The 12,435-nt window shown below is 42.6% G+C and overlaps 1 protein-coding gene across 1 annotated transcript in view; it reads right to left on the bottom strand.

The window, feature by feature from the left end:
• Positions 1–3,055: 3,055 nt before the first annotated feature.
• The window catches only part of KLF17 (Kruppel-like factor 17), a 15,551-nt gene continuing 6,171 nt past the window's right edge, over positions 3,056–12,435 (bottom strand). Inside the window, exons 2-3 of the mRNA XM_010847889.1 lie at positions 4,117–4,981; positions 3,056–3,796 (exon numbers count right to left, since the gene is read on the bottom strand). Coding sequence (XP_010846191.1) covers positions 3,549–3,796; positions 4,117–4,981 — 1,113 coding nt within the window. The 3' untranslated portion in view covers positions 3,056–3,548. The remainder of the gene's footprint in view (positions 3,797–4,116; positions 4,982–12,435) is intronic.

Genomic DNA, 12,435 nt, shown 5'->3' with positions numbered 1-12,435 from the left:
CATAAGGGATTTGATTTAGGTCATACCTGAATGGTCAGTGGTTTTCCCTACTTTCTTCAATTTCAGTCTGAATTTGGCAATAAGGAGTTCATGATCTGAGCCTCAGTCAGCTCCTGGTCTTGTTTCTGCTGACTGTATAGAGCTTCTCCATCTCTGGCTGCAAAGAATATAATCAATCTGATTTCGGTGTCGGCCGTCTGGTGATGTCCATGTGTAGAGTCTTCTCTTGTGTTGTTGGAAGAGGGTGTTTGCTATGACCAGTGCGTTCTGTTGGCCAAACTCTATTAGCCTTTGCCCTGCTTCATTCTGTATTCCAAGGCCAAATTTGCCTGTTACTCCAGGTGTTTCTTGACTTCCTACGTTTGCATTCCAGTCCCCTATAATGAAAAGGACATCTTTTTTGGGTGTTAGTTCTAAAAGGTCTTGTAGGTCTTCATAGAACCATTCAACTTCAGCTTCTTCAGCATTACTAGTTGGGGCATAGGCTTGGATTAGTGTGATATTGAATGGTTTGCCTTGGAAACGAACAGAGATCATTCTGTCATTTTTGAGATTGCATCCAAGTATTGCATTTCGGACTCTTTTGTTGACCATGATGGCTACTCCATTTCTTCTGAGGGATTCCTGCCCACGGTAGTAGATACAATGGTCATCTGAGTTAAATTCACCCATTCCAGTCCATTTTAGTTCGCTGATTCCTAGCAAACTAAATCACTCTTGCCATCTCCTGTTCAACCACTTCCAATTTGCCTTGATTCATGGACCTGACATTCCAGGTTCCTATGCAATATTGCTCTTTACAGCATTGGACCTTGCTTCTGTCACCAGTCACATCCACACCTGGGTATTGTTTTTGCTTTGGCTCCATCCCTTCATTCTTTCTGGAGTTATTTCTCCATTGGTCTCCAATAGCATATTGGGCACCTACCGACCTGGGGAGTTCCTCTTTCAGTGTCCTATCATTTTGCCTTTTCATACTGTTCATGGGGTTCTCAAGGGAAGAATACTTTGGCCTAGTATAGTCATCTTCAGATACTTGTCCTCACAGCATGCTGTACATTTCCCACCTCCCTCTTCTACGAGGCTGTGACCTCCAAGGGTGGAGGCCTGTTTTTCCCACCGTTGCAGCATACGTGGCACATTCTTGCCCACTCTGGTTCCTACCTGCTCCCATTCCTCAGTGAAAGTGATGGGTCACCAACAGATCTCTCTTGCACCTCAACAAGCAACCTGTCCTGCTGACCCTACCAGCAGGGATGCCAAGAGACCAGCCCTGGCCCACTAAGTCTGGGATGCTCCACTCCATGGAAGGGACCCAGTGCTCAGGTGGAAACCAAAGGGACTTCGGATACCTAAGACTCCTGTCCTTGGGGCCAGAAATTGGTCACAAAAGATTGCCCTCTGCCCCAATTTTTAAAAATCAGATCCATTACCATGGCTCACAATTGGGGTGGAAGCCACCAGGATGCCAGGCCCAAGTATGAGGGAGTCACTTAGGAAACAGACCAAGGTGTCCTGCAGGACAGGGTCAGGGTGGAAGGGAGAGAGGCAGGCACAACCAAGGCCATGAGAATGCCCCCAGATACCCAGAAGAACTCTGAGTCCACAGAGGTTTGACTCTTCTCCTTGGCAGCATGGAGCACTTTCAGAACTTTCGTCCATGATCTTTCCGCCCTCCAGCAAGGCACTGTCATTCTCTGAGTCCTTACTGTCCAGCACAGAGCATAATCAAAGGCAGACATCCAGGAAATAGGAGACCCAACTAGCCCCCATAAACCCTTTAGGTCTGATTCAGGCACCTCTTTTGAGAAGTCTTTCTTCCTTGACTCATCCTTTCATTTTCTCTGTGCCCCTCACTATGAGTTGTTCCTCACAGCCATGGTGCTGTCTGTATTGTGGGTTCTTTCATGAACATGTGTTGAATGAAAGGAAGCTTGCAGGTTGACTGTCCTCAGAGCAGATTACCAGATCCAGCTTCCCTCTGCTTGGAATTCTTTTCTTTCATCTGATGGGTTTATTTCAACACTAGGGGGTTACTAGATGCTACGTACCCTTGCTTACTGAGCTCATGGGTCACCTCCTCCAGAAAGTCTTTGACCTTCCCCCTTCAGGTATTCCACCTCTCCATGGCCACTGCACCAAGATGGACCTCTCAGCTTCTAGATCAAGATGGTCCCTGGGCCACAAGAACCAGACCTGACTCATTTCACTGTGGCCATCTCCTGGAAGTGCTGGGCCTAGGAGATACCTGTAAAATATATCACCTCTAAGGTAAGAGATCCACCTCTGAAGTGGACAGCTCCTGATTGGGATCCCAGCTCTGCTACTTGAGGACTTAGGCCAGTTCCTATTAGTTTGCTGGTCAGTAAAACAGCCAGCTGAGGTACAGAAATGAGGTTCTGAACTAACTGTGGTTGAGTTGCCAGGGGAGTCATTATGCCCTTAACGCCACGGGAGGGCCAGGGCAGAACAGGCCCTGTGATAGCTGATATTTAGGAGTCCAAGTACCTGGGCTTGGTAGGGGGCAGAGGGGAAATTACAGTGGGGTTCATCCTTCTCTGTCCCAGTCTAATGTCCTCCACCCACGAGTCACCTAGAAAACAGAGCCTGGAACATGAACTAAGTATCAATGTTTTATTTGGGTGACAAAAACCCAGGGCATTGAGGATGAGAAAAGGGACACAAGGTAAGGAAGAATGGGAGGTAATGCAAGGTGATAGCACACAGTCTGCTTCATGACAAGCCTGGAAGAGCCACAGAAGCTGTGTGCACTGGCTTCCAGGGAGGTCTCCCCACTGGGAGAAATCCTGCACCAGTTCAGGGAAGGGAGGGAAGAAGAGGGAATTTATCCGCCTGGATTTCTCCCAACTCCCAATAGTCAAACACTACGCCTGGAGCATTAACTCTTCCACACTCCTGGGTTGCTAGTGGGCTACTTGAGATGTCAGATCCCATGTCCTGTGGGGAGCATTTCATCCAGGTCTGGAAATGATGGGAGGAGACAAATTGGATATGTGGCTAACGAGTGCCAGAGAGCATTTGATATTGTACATAAGACGTGTTCACAACAGTCCAATACTGTTTTTCTCATTTATCAGAAGAGGAAACCTGGCACAATGGTCAAAACCTTTCCCAAGGTCACATGGCTAGTAAGTGGTAATTCAGGATTTGAACATAGTCTGGCTCTGGAAACTGTCAAAGACCAAGATAAGGAACTTGGATTTTGTGTAGCAGGCAAAGGAGAGTCGCTAAAGGGTTTCAAGCTGGGAGTGACATAAGATAAAGAGCTTTTGACTAAAGCTCCCATTCTTTACTTTGCTCCATCTCCCCATGTGGCTGAACTTGGCACAAGGAGGTGGCCCCAGAGATGAGAGGACATCCAACAGTTTCTGAGGAGCGCTGACTGGGTCCAGAGCTCATACGGGCTTCACCATTGCCTCATAATCTTAGTGTCTTCATCAGAGCCTACACCCACCAAAGAGACTAGCTGGTCAGAGGCACGCAGGATCTGGGTGGAGAAGCCAAAATGAGGGGATGAGCAGATTGACCTAAAGACCAGGAGTAGGAGGAGGACCAGCCATACATCCATTGTCAGCAGGTGGGTCTGGAGATCTTGGCGTCCGCATATGAGTCCTTTGGTGTTGCCTGAGATGGTCAGATCTCATGAACTGTCGGCCGCACTGGTCACATTTATGTGGTCGATGTTTGGTGTGTATCCGAGTATGCCTTCCAAGTTCATCAGAACGGAAGAAGGACCAAGTACAGGCTGCCCACGTGCATTTATAGGGCCGTTCACCTGGGGAATGACAAGGGGGAGAAGGAATTTAGAGGAACAGGCTAGCAGGTAGGAAGAAAGGGGTCTGACTTGATGAAGCAGAGCTGTCAATGTTGAGGAATCAGAAGGAAAAATGTAGGAAAGCAGTGAGGAGATGGCATAACTAGCAGTCTCCATCATCTCAGCACAGGCATACCAGACTGTGGGAAAGCAGGTCAGTGGGGCCACCAGAGCTTGATCCCAAGCTTTAAGGATGATGGGCTAATTCCAAACCATTACAAACCACAAATCTAAAACCAGAGATTTCTCCACCCACCCTACATGTCTGATATTTCATTTACCTGTGTGTTTGCGTTGGTGACTCACGAGGTGGGAGCGCTTAGTGTAAGCTTTTTCACAGTTCTCATAGTTGCAGCGGTAAGGCCTTAAAACTGGGGATCTCCGCTTGGGAGCCTTTTCCTGGGTCCTGGAGTACTGCTGCTCTGCTCTTTGTGGAGCAGGTATGGGCTGCTTAGGTAGGAAGGGGTCTTCTTGGGAGACTGGTTGGTTCACAAAAGAGCCCTGGGATTCCAAAGCCAGCAATAATGGAGGTCCACCTGGGGGCATCCCAAAGTTGTGGGGCTGTCTAGGAGGCAACATCTGAGCCACAGAAGGGAGCATTGCTTGGGCCTCAGTGGAAGGCACGGTTGGATTTAATAATGTTTTAGGTGGTAAAGGGTCTCTGTTAGAAGCTACTGTTGGGAGGCCAGGATAAGACATTGTTCGCATTCTGATGTGGGACATCATTGGGATTCCACTGGGAGGTGAGGCTGGTGGCCCATTAAGGGGCATCCTTAGATTCCCACCAAAGGTCATGGCCATCCCTGGAATATTGGGCTCTCCTAAGGGCATCATCTGGGGTTCCTTGAAAATCATCATTCCTGGCTGTGAAGGAGACATTCCTTGAGTGAAAGTCATCTGGGAAGGGGTGAAAGTCAGTTGGGGGCAGTAGCTCACACGGTGGTCAGGCAGTGCCATACTGAACTGTGGCCCCATTTCACTGGCATTCTGCCTGGGTGCCTCAGCAGAAGCCAAGGGGATCCTCTGCAGCTCTGTGCACTGAGGGATGTGTTGAATGTCTAATGGACTATGGTTCCAAGAGGTATGCATTCCACTGCTTCCGGGAGATGAAGACATGTTCAAGATGGACATTGACTTCTCAGCATCCTTGGAGAAAGAAAGTCAGGGGAGATTCACCATAGCTTAAACCACACTTCCACATGTCCCCATTTCCAGACCCCCCCTTAATCCAAGCCTTCATCATCTCTTGTCTGAATTATCACACCTTCAGGCCATTCTCCAGTTTGGGTTTTCTAAAATGCACGTCTCGGGGACTTCCCCGGTAGTCCAGTAGTTAAGACTCCTTGCTTCCACTGCACGGAGCTTGGGTTCGATCCCTGTTCAGGAAACTAAGATCCCATATGCCACACAGTGTGGCAAATAAGTAAATAAAATGCCAGTCTGGCTGACAGAAGCATGGTGGAAGCCCAGAAGTGACTCATGCCACTCTACCTGCTTGTCATGCTTTTAGTTTTATTTCATAAAAAGTATAAACAGCAAATAAAATATTCCACAATCTGTACTTTCAGCTGAGACTCTTGAGAAAACTCTCAAATTCCAGATTATGTTTAAGTGTGAGGGTTAAAGATCATCCCAAACTATCAGAACAGGTTCAGAAAACCATAAAGGTAAGAAGAATGGAGGGTTCAGATAGGTCTCAGCTTTGGCAAAACTTAGAAACCATTCACAAATATTTACCTACAGAAGAGGCTCTCAGGAATTCCCTGATGGTCCAGTGGTTATGAATCCACCTGCCAATGCAGGGGACACAGGTTGGATCTCTGGTCCAGGAAGATCCCATATGCTGCAGAGCAAGTAAGCCTGTGTGCCACAGCTACTGAGCCCACTCTCCTAAAGCCTGTGCTCCAGCAGGGGAAGTCATTGCAATGAGGAGCCCACTCACCACAACTAGAGAAAGGCTGTGGGCTGCAACAAAGACTCACCACAACCAAAAATAAATTTAAAAACTTTAGAAGTACTAATTTAGGGGAAAAAAAAAGAGGCTCTCATCTGAGTAGGAATGCAGTGGTTAAGTCTGAGATCAAGCATTGGAGGAAGTAAAGAAAAGGGGAAGACTTTTAAGAGCCCTTTTTAAAAGGGTGGGGGATTGTCTTGGAAGGCAAGGGCACTATTCCTTGACTGACTGATATTAAGGGAAAAGAGAAGAGATTGGTGGTAGAATTTCTTGAAACAGGACACAATCCAAGAATCATATTTTTTAAAGTTGTCAACTACTGTTGCAATAGAGAGAGCTCTTGATCTGAGAAACTGGGAACACAACCCCAGTATCTCTCCAGAAAAGACCAATCCATTCAAACATGAAAACCAAAACATGAGTAAAATACAGTATCCACAGAAGATGCTAAAACACCAAAACAGAAATTGAAGATTGTAATTTCTCAAAAGAGAAAGAAAATTCACCAGAAAAGTGTTGCTGAAGATCAAGGGAAAATTAACAACATTCAAACATAAGTTAAAAAAAAAAAAGAAAAGGAAAACAAAACTTAAGAAAGCAATTGCAGCTTTTACCAATTACAGGAACACCACAGGGTAGACAGAGGAATTCAAAGAAATTATGTCCAGACAATAGGCTATGAGTAATAATAGAGCGAAAGGAGACAAGGAGACAATGATAAGGGAAACCATAGGGGCTTCCGTGGTGCTAACAGTGTTTCAAAGGTCCTTATTCTGTAATAATCTGTTAAACTGTGCACTTACATTCATACTTTTGTTTGAGTGCCTTTTATCACAATAAAAAGGTTTTAACATAATACTGTGAGAAATCTGGATTTTCAGCATAAGTGAAACTATAAAAATCAGACACAAAAATAATGCTTATTGAAATAGGAAATATTTTATACAAGCACAAATCCCTCATGCTCAGATTTTTGCCTTCAATTCTATTCCTTACTAAAAGGAAGAGTCGGGAGAATTTCCTGACTCCAAGTCTGGAGCAAGGAATGAATAAATGAACCTGGGGCTTCTTATTGTGCCAGAAAATAAGGGAACTTGCCAAGATAATTAGGACTGTGTCAAACGGACACAGCTGAAGTGACACCAGGGAAGACAGTAGAGTAGGAAGCACTAGGAATTCACGTCTCTGACTGCAGAATTTGCCTGATATGATTACTTTGGAACAATGGAGTCTATTAAATGCTTGTGACTTCAAGGAAAGGTGTGAAAGGTAGGCTGCAGTTAATTTCAGTCAGTTTCAGCTCTTTAGGTAGTTAGTGGCTATCCCCAAACATCCTGGGTCCCATACAAGGAAGCTGTGCACACATTTCTGGAGCAGCCTGCCTCAACTTGTGGGAACCAGAGTGGGCAATGAAAACTTTGTGCTCCAAATAATGGGTATTCTGTGTTCTAATCACCAACTGCTGCTTCTGATCATGAGGTGCAGAAAGAGGTGGGAAGCCACTGTTCCAACTCCCACTGCAATCGTCACAAACCTCCTCCTCCAAATGGCAGAACCTACAGGGTATTTAAAAGGACTGGCACCTATTTCTCTCTCTCTCTCTCTCTCTCTGGCCATGTTGCATGGCTTGCGGGATCTTAGTTCCCAGACCAGATATGGAAACTGTGCCCCCTGCAGTGGAAGCACAGAGTCTTAACCAGTGGACTGCCAGGGAAGTCCCTGGCATCTGTTTTTTTCTCCCTTCATTCTTCCCTTTTTCACATTTTGGGAACCATATATTTAAGAACTAGTATAGTTAAAAGTTTCCTGGGTGGTTCAGTGGGTAAAGAATCTGCCTGCAATGCAGGAGACACAGGAAAAGAGGGTTCAGTCCCTGGATAAGGAAGATACCCTAGAGGAGGAAATGGCAACTGCTCCAATACTCTTGCCTGGAGAATCCCATGGACAGAGGAGCCTGGTCTGCTACAGTCCTTGGGGTCGAAAAAAGTCAGACACAACTGAAGCGACTGAGCACGCGTGCACACACACACACACATACTCAAAAGTAACCACATACATGGAAAATTTAGAAAGTTACCACACATACCTAAGAAAAGATCCAGACTCATCAAATATCTGGGAAACCTTAAGCTTACCTCTCAGGCTGATGCTGTCACAGAGACAACAGACCCCAATTTAAATAAACTATAAACAAAATCAGTAAACCCCAAGGAAGAGGAAGAATTTTATTTCCAGAGTTCCTACATCATAAAATTCAAATGTCCTGTTTCAACAACAAAAAAATCATGAGTCATAAAAGGACAGCAATGTTATGACCCATTCAAAGGGGGAAAAAATAAACAGAAATGTCTAAGAAGACCAGATGGTGAACTTCCTACACAAAGAATTTAAAACAACTGTCTTAAAGATGCTCAAAGAGCTAAAAGAATATGTGGACAAAGTCACAAAACTGATGTATGAACAAAATGGTAATTTTGATAAAGAAGAAAACCTAAAAATAAACTAAAAAGAAATTCTGGAGCTTAAAAATATAATAACTAAAATAAAACTGACTAGAGGGATTCAAAAGCAGATTTGAGTAGGCAGAAGAATCAGCTAATTTGAAGACAGGACAATTGAAATTGTCAAGTTGAGGAACAAGAAGAAAAAAAGATTGAAGAAAACTGAAATGAGCACTGAAAGGACCTGTGGGACAACATCAAGCAGATCAACATATGCATTGTGGGAATCCAATGAGAGAGAGAAAGGAGCAGAGAGACTGCCTGAAAAAATAATGGGTGAAAACATCTCAAATGTGATGAAAGGCATGCATATAGCCCTCCAAAGAGCTCAGTGAACTTCAAATAGGATAAAATCAATCAAGGAAATCCTCGCTGAGACACATTATAATCAAACTGTCTAAAGACAAAGAGAATCTTGAGAGCAGTAAGAAAGTAACTCATCACATATAAGGGATCTCAGATGAGATTATTAACAGATTTCTCATTAGAAACCTTGGATGCCAAAAGGCAGTGGGTTGATATATTCAAAATGCTGAAAAAAACTGTCTAACCAAAAATCTTATAACTGGCAAAACTGTCCTTCAAATATGAAGGAAATATTAAGTTATTTCCAGATAAATGCTGGAAGAGTTTATTACCATTAGAGCATCTTTTGTTCTAATGAGGTGACTCCTGGTGACCTTCTGGATAGGGGCTGGTCACCAAGAAAGACCAAGCCATCATTAGAAGCTTGGAATTTGGGCCGTATCCCTCATTCTCCAGAGACAAGAGAGGGCCTATAAAATGAATTAATAATTGATGATGTCTACATGATCAAGTCTCCATAAAAATCCCCAAAGTACAGAGCTCAGAGAGCTTCTGGGTTGTTGAACATCTGGAGGTGCTAGGAGGGTGGTGTACCTAAGAGAGGGAATGGAAGCTCTGTGCCCCTTTCCCATACCTCACCCTCTATGTAGCTCTTTATCTGGCTGTTCAATTGTATTCTTTAAGACATCATTTTGTAATAAATCAGCAATAGTAAATAAACTTTTCCTGGGTTCTGTGAGCTGCTCTAGAAAATTATCAGATCTCAGGAGGAGGTCGTAGAAACTGGTCCCAATTCACAGACAGTTGGTCAGAAGCCAAGGTGACAACCTGGACTTGTGACTGGTGTCTGAATCAGGGGGTGAGGACTTCCCTGGCTGTCCCTTGGCTAAGATTCAATGCTCCCAGTGCAGAGGGCCTGGGCTCCATCCCCAGTGAGGAAACCAGATGCCACATGCCACATGCCACAAGAGTTCCCATGCCACAACTCAAGGTCCCACATGCTGCAACTAGAGAGCTTGTATGCCTCAACTAAAAATCCTGCATGCCACAACTAAGACCCAGCACAGCCAAATAAATAAAAATAACGGGGTTTCCCTGGTGGCTCAGTGGTAAAAAAAATCCGCCTGCTAATGCAGGAGACATGGGATCTGTCTGTGGCTGAGAAGATCCCACATGCCATGGAGTAACTAAGCCTGTGCACCACAACTACTGAGCCTGTGTTCTAGAGTCCAGGAGCTGCAACTGCTGAGCCCACGTGTCACAACTACTGAAGCCTGAGCGCCATAGAGCCTGTGCTCCACAGAGTCCACTGCAATGAGAAGCCTTCAAACTGCAACTAGAGAAAAACCCACACAGCAACAAAGACCCAGCACAGCCAAAAATAAATAACATAAGTAAATAAAATTATTTTTAAATTTAAAAATAAATATTAACGAAAAGAGGAAATAAGGGTAGGGGGCCGTCTGTGGGATTAAGCCCTTAACCTGTAGGACTGGGCACTAATTCCAGGCAGTTAGTTTTTTATTGCAGAAAACCCACATAGCTGATGTCATAAGTGTTGAGAATGAGAATGAAGGAAAACAGTTTTCTTAGGTACCAATGCATAAAAAATGTACTAGTTTGTATTTTTGTACTCGTAATACATAAAGATGTAACTTTGTGACATTAATAACTGAACTGAAATGGGGACAGGACAGGATGGAGCTTTTATTTTAATCACATTCAGTGGTATAAATTCAAATTAGTATGTTATAATTATGGGATGTCAAATTTAATCCATATAGTGAACACAAAGAAAATAGTTGTATGATACATACAAAAGGAAATGAGAAGGGAATTAAAGTTTCACTACAAACAAAAATCAACTAAACACAAAAGATAATACAGGAAACAAGGGGCAAGAAAGCTAAATGCATACTGAAAACAAAGAGTGAAATGACAGAAGTCCCTCCCTATCATTAATTACTTTAAATATAAACAGTTTAAACTCTCCAATCAAGACAGAGGTTGGAAGAATGGATTCAAATAAACATGGTCTAATTATATGTTGTTTACAAAAGACTACTTTAGATCCAGAGACAAAAATAGGCTGAAAGTGAAAATATGGGAAAAGATATTCCATGGAAATAGTAAACAAAAGAGTTGGCATGGCTATACTAGTGGCTATCAAACATAATAGACTTTAAATTAAAAAAAGTTTCAAGAGACAAAGGATATTATATATCAGTATATTAATAAAGGTTCAACATAGCAAAAAGATGCATAATTATAAAGATTTACACCTATTAATAGGTCAAAGTATCTGAAACCAAAACTGACAGAGTTGAAAGGACAAATAAACAGTTCTAAGTAACAGCTGGAGATGCCAATATCTCACTCTAGATAATAAATAGAACAAGCAGACAGAAGATGAATAGGGAAACAGAAGTTGAACAAAACATAAACCAATTAGATACAACAAACATATACAGAACACTCTACTCAACAAGATACACATTCTTCTCAAATGCACAAGGTACATTCTCAGAATAGATCATATGTCAGGTCACAAATTAAGGCTCAAGAGATTTTAAAAGACAGAAATCACTAATAACAACAATGCTGGAAAATATCCAAATTTATGGAATTAAACAACATGCTCTTAAAAAACCAACAGGTCAAAAAAGAAATCACAAGGGAAATTAGAAAATACTTAGACAAACAAAAATGAAAACAACAACTAAAAAACTTTCAAGGTACAGCAAAAGCAATGGTAAGAGGGAATTTATAACCATAAATGCTTATAATTTAAAAAGATCTCAAACCTAGCTTCAGGCCTTAAGGAACTAAAAAGAGAACAAATTAACCCAAAGTTAGCAGGAAAGAAATATTAGAGAAATATTACTGAAACCAAAAGTTGGCTTTTGGGAAAGATTAACAAAATTCCAAACCTTTAGCTAGACTGATCAAGAAAAAGGGAAGACTCAAATTACTGATGGCAGAAATGAAAGTGAAGACATTACTACGAATTGTATAGAAATGAAAGTTTTAAGAATAGAGTACTATGAACAGCTGAATGCCAACAAATTGGATAATCTAAATGAAATGGATAAAATCATAGAAAAACAATACATACCAACACCAAATTATGAAAAAATAGAAAATTTGAATACACCCACACCTAGTAAATCAGTAACCAAAAGCTTCCAGGACAAAGAAAGATCCTGAACCTGACGGCTTCATGCCTACACTAAACATTTAAAGAAAAATGTCAATGCTTCTCAAATTCTAACAAAAAATCGCAAAGGGGACTTCCCTGGTGGTCCAGTGGCTAAGAATCCACCATACAATGCTGGGGATACGGGTTCAGTCCCTGGTTGGGGAATTAAGATTCTATACTCTGCAGGGCAACTAAGCCTCCGTGCTGCATCTCCTGAGCCCACGCTCCACAATCAGAGATCCTGCATGATGCAAGGAAGATCCCAAGTACCGCCAAGACCCAATGCAGCTAAATACTTTTTTTTTTTTAACTGGAAAAAAGGAGACTACTTCTTAATCCAATCTATGAGCTAAGCATTGCCCTGATACCAAAGCTAGAGAAAGATATTACAAGTAAAAAAAAAAACTATAAACCAACATTTTTATGAATATAGGTACAAAAATCCAAAAAACAACAACAAAAAAAGCAAAACCTATTTTTGGCATTAAGAACAGACCAACAGAAAGGAAGAAAGCCAAGAAATAAATCCTTACATATATGGTCAAATGATTGTCAAAAGATGACAAGACCATTCAACAGGGGAAAGGACAATCTTTTCAATAAATGGTGCTGGTATAATTGGTTATCCACATGCAAAGAA

The sequence above is a fragment of the Bison bison genome, unplaced genomic scaffold (genome assembly GCF_000754665.1).
Source record: "Bison bison bison isolate TAMUID 2011002044 unplaced genomic scaffold, Bison_UMD1.0 scf7180017864256, whole genome shotgun sequence".
In the NCBI taxonomy this organism is placed as follows: Eukaryota; Metazoa; Chordata; class Mammalia; order Artiodactyla; family Bovidae; genus Bison; species Bison bison.
Note: the sequence above shows the minus strand (reverse complement) of the source record. Positions and strands in the feature narration are given on the sequence as shown.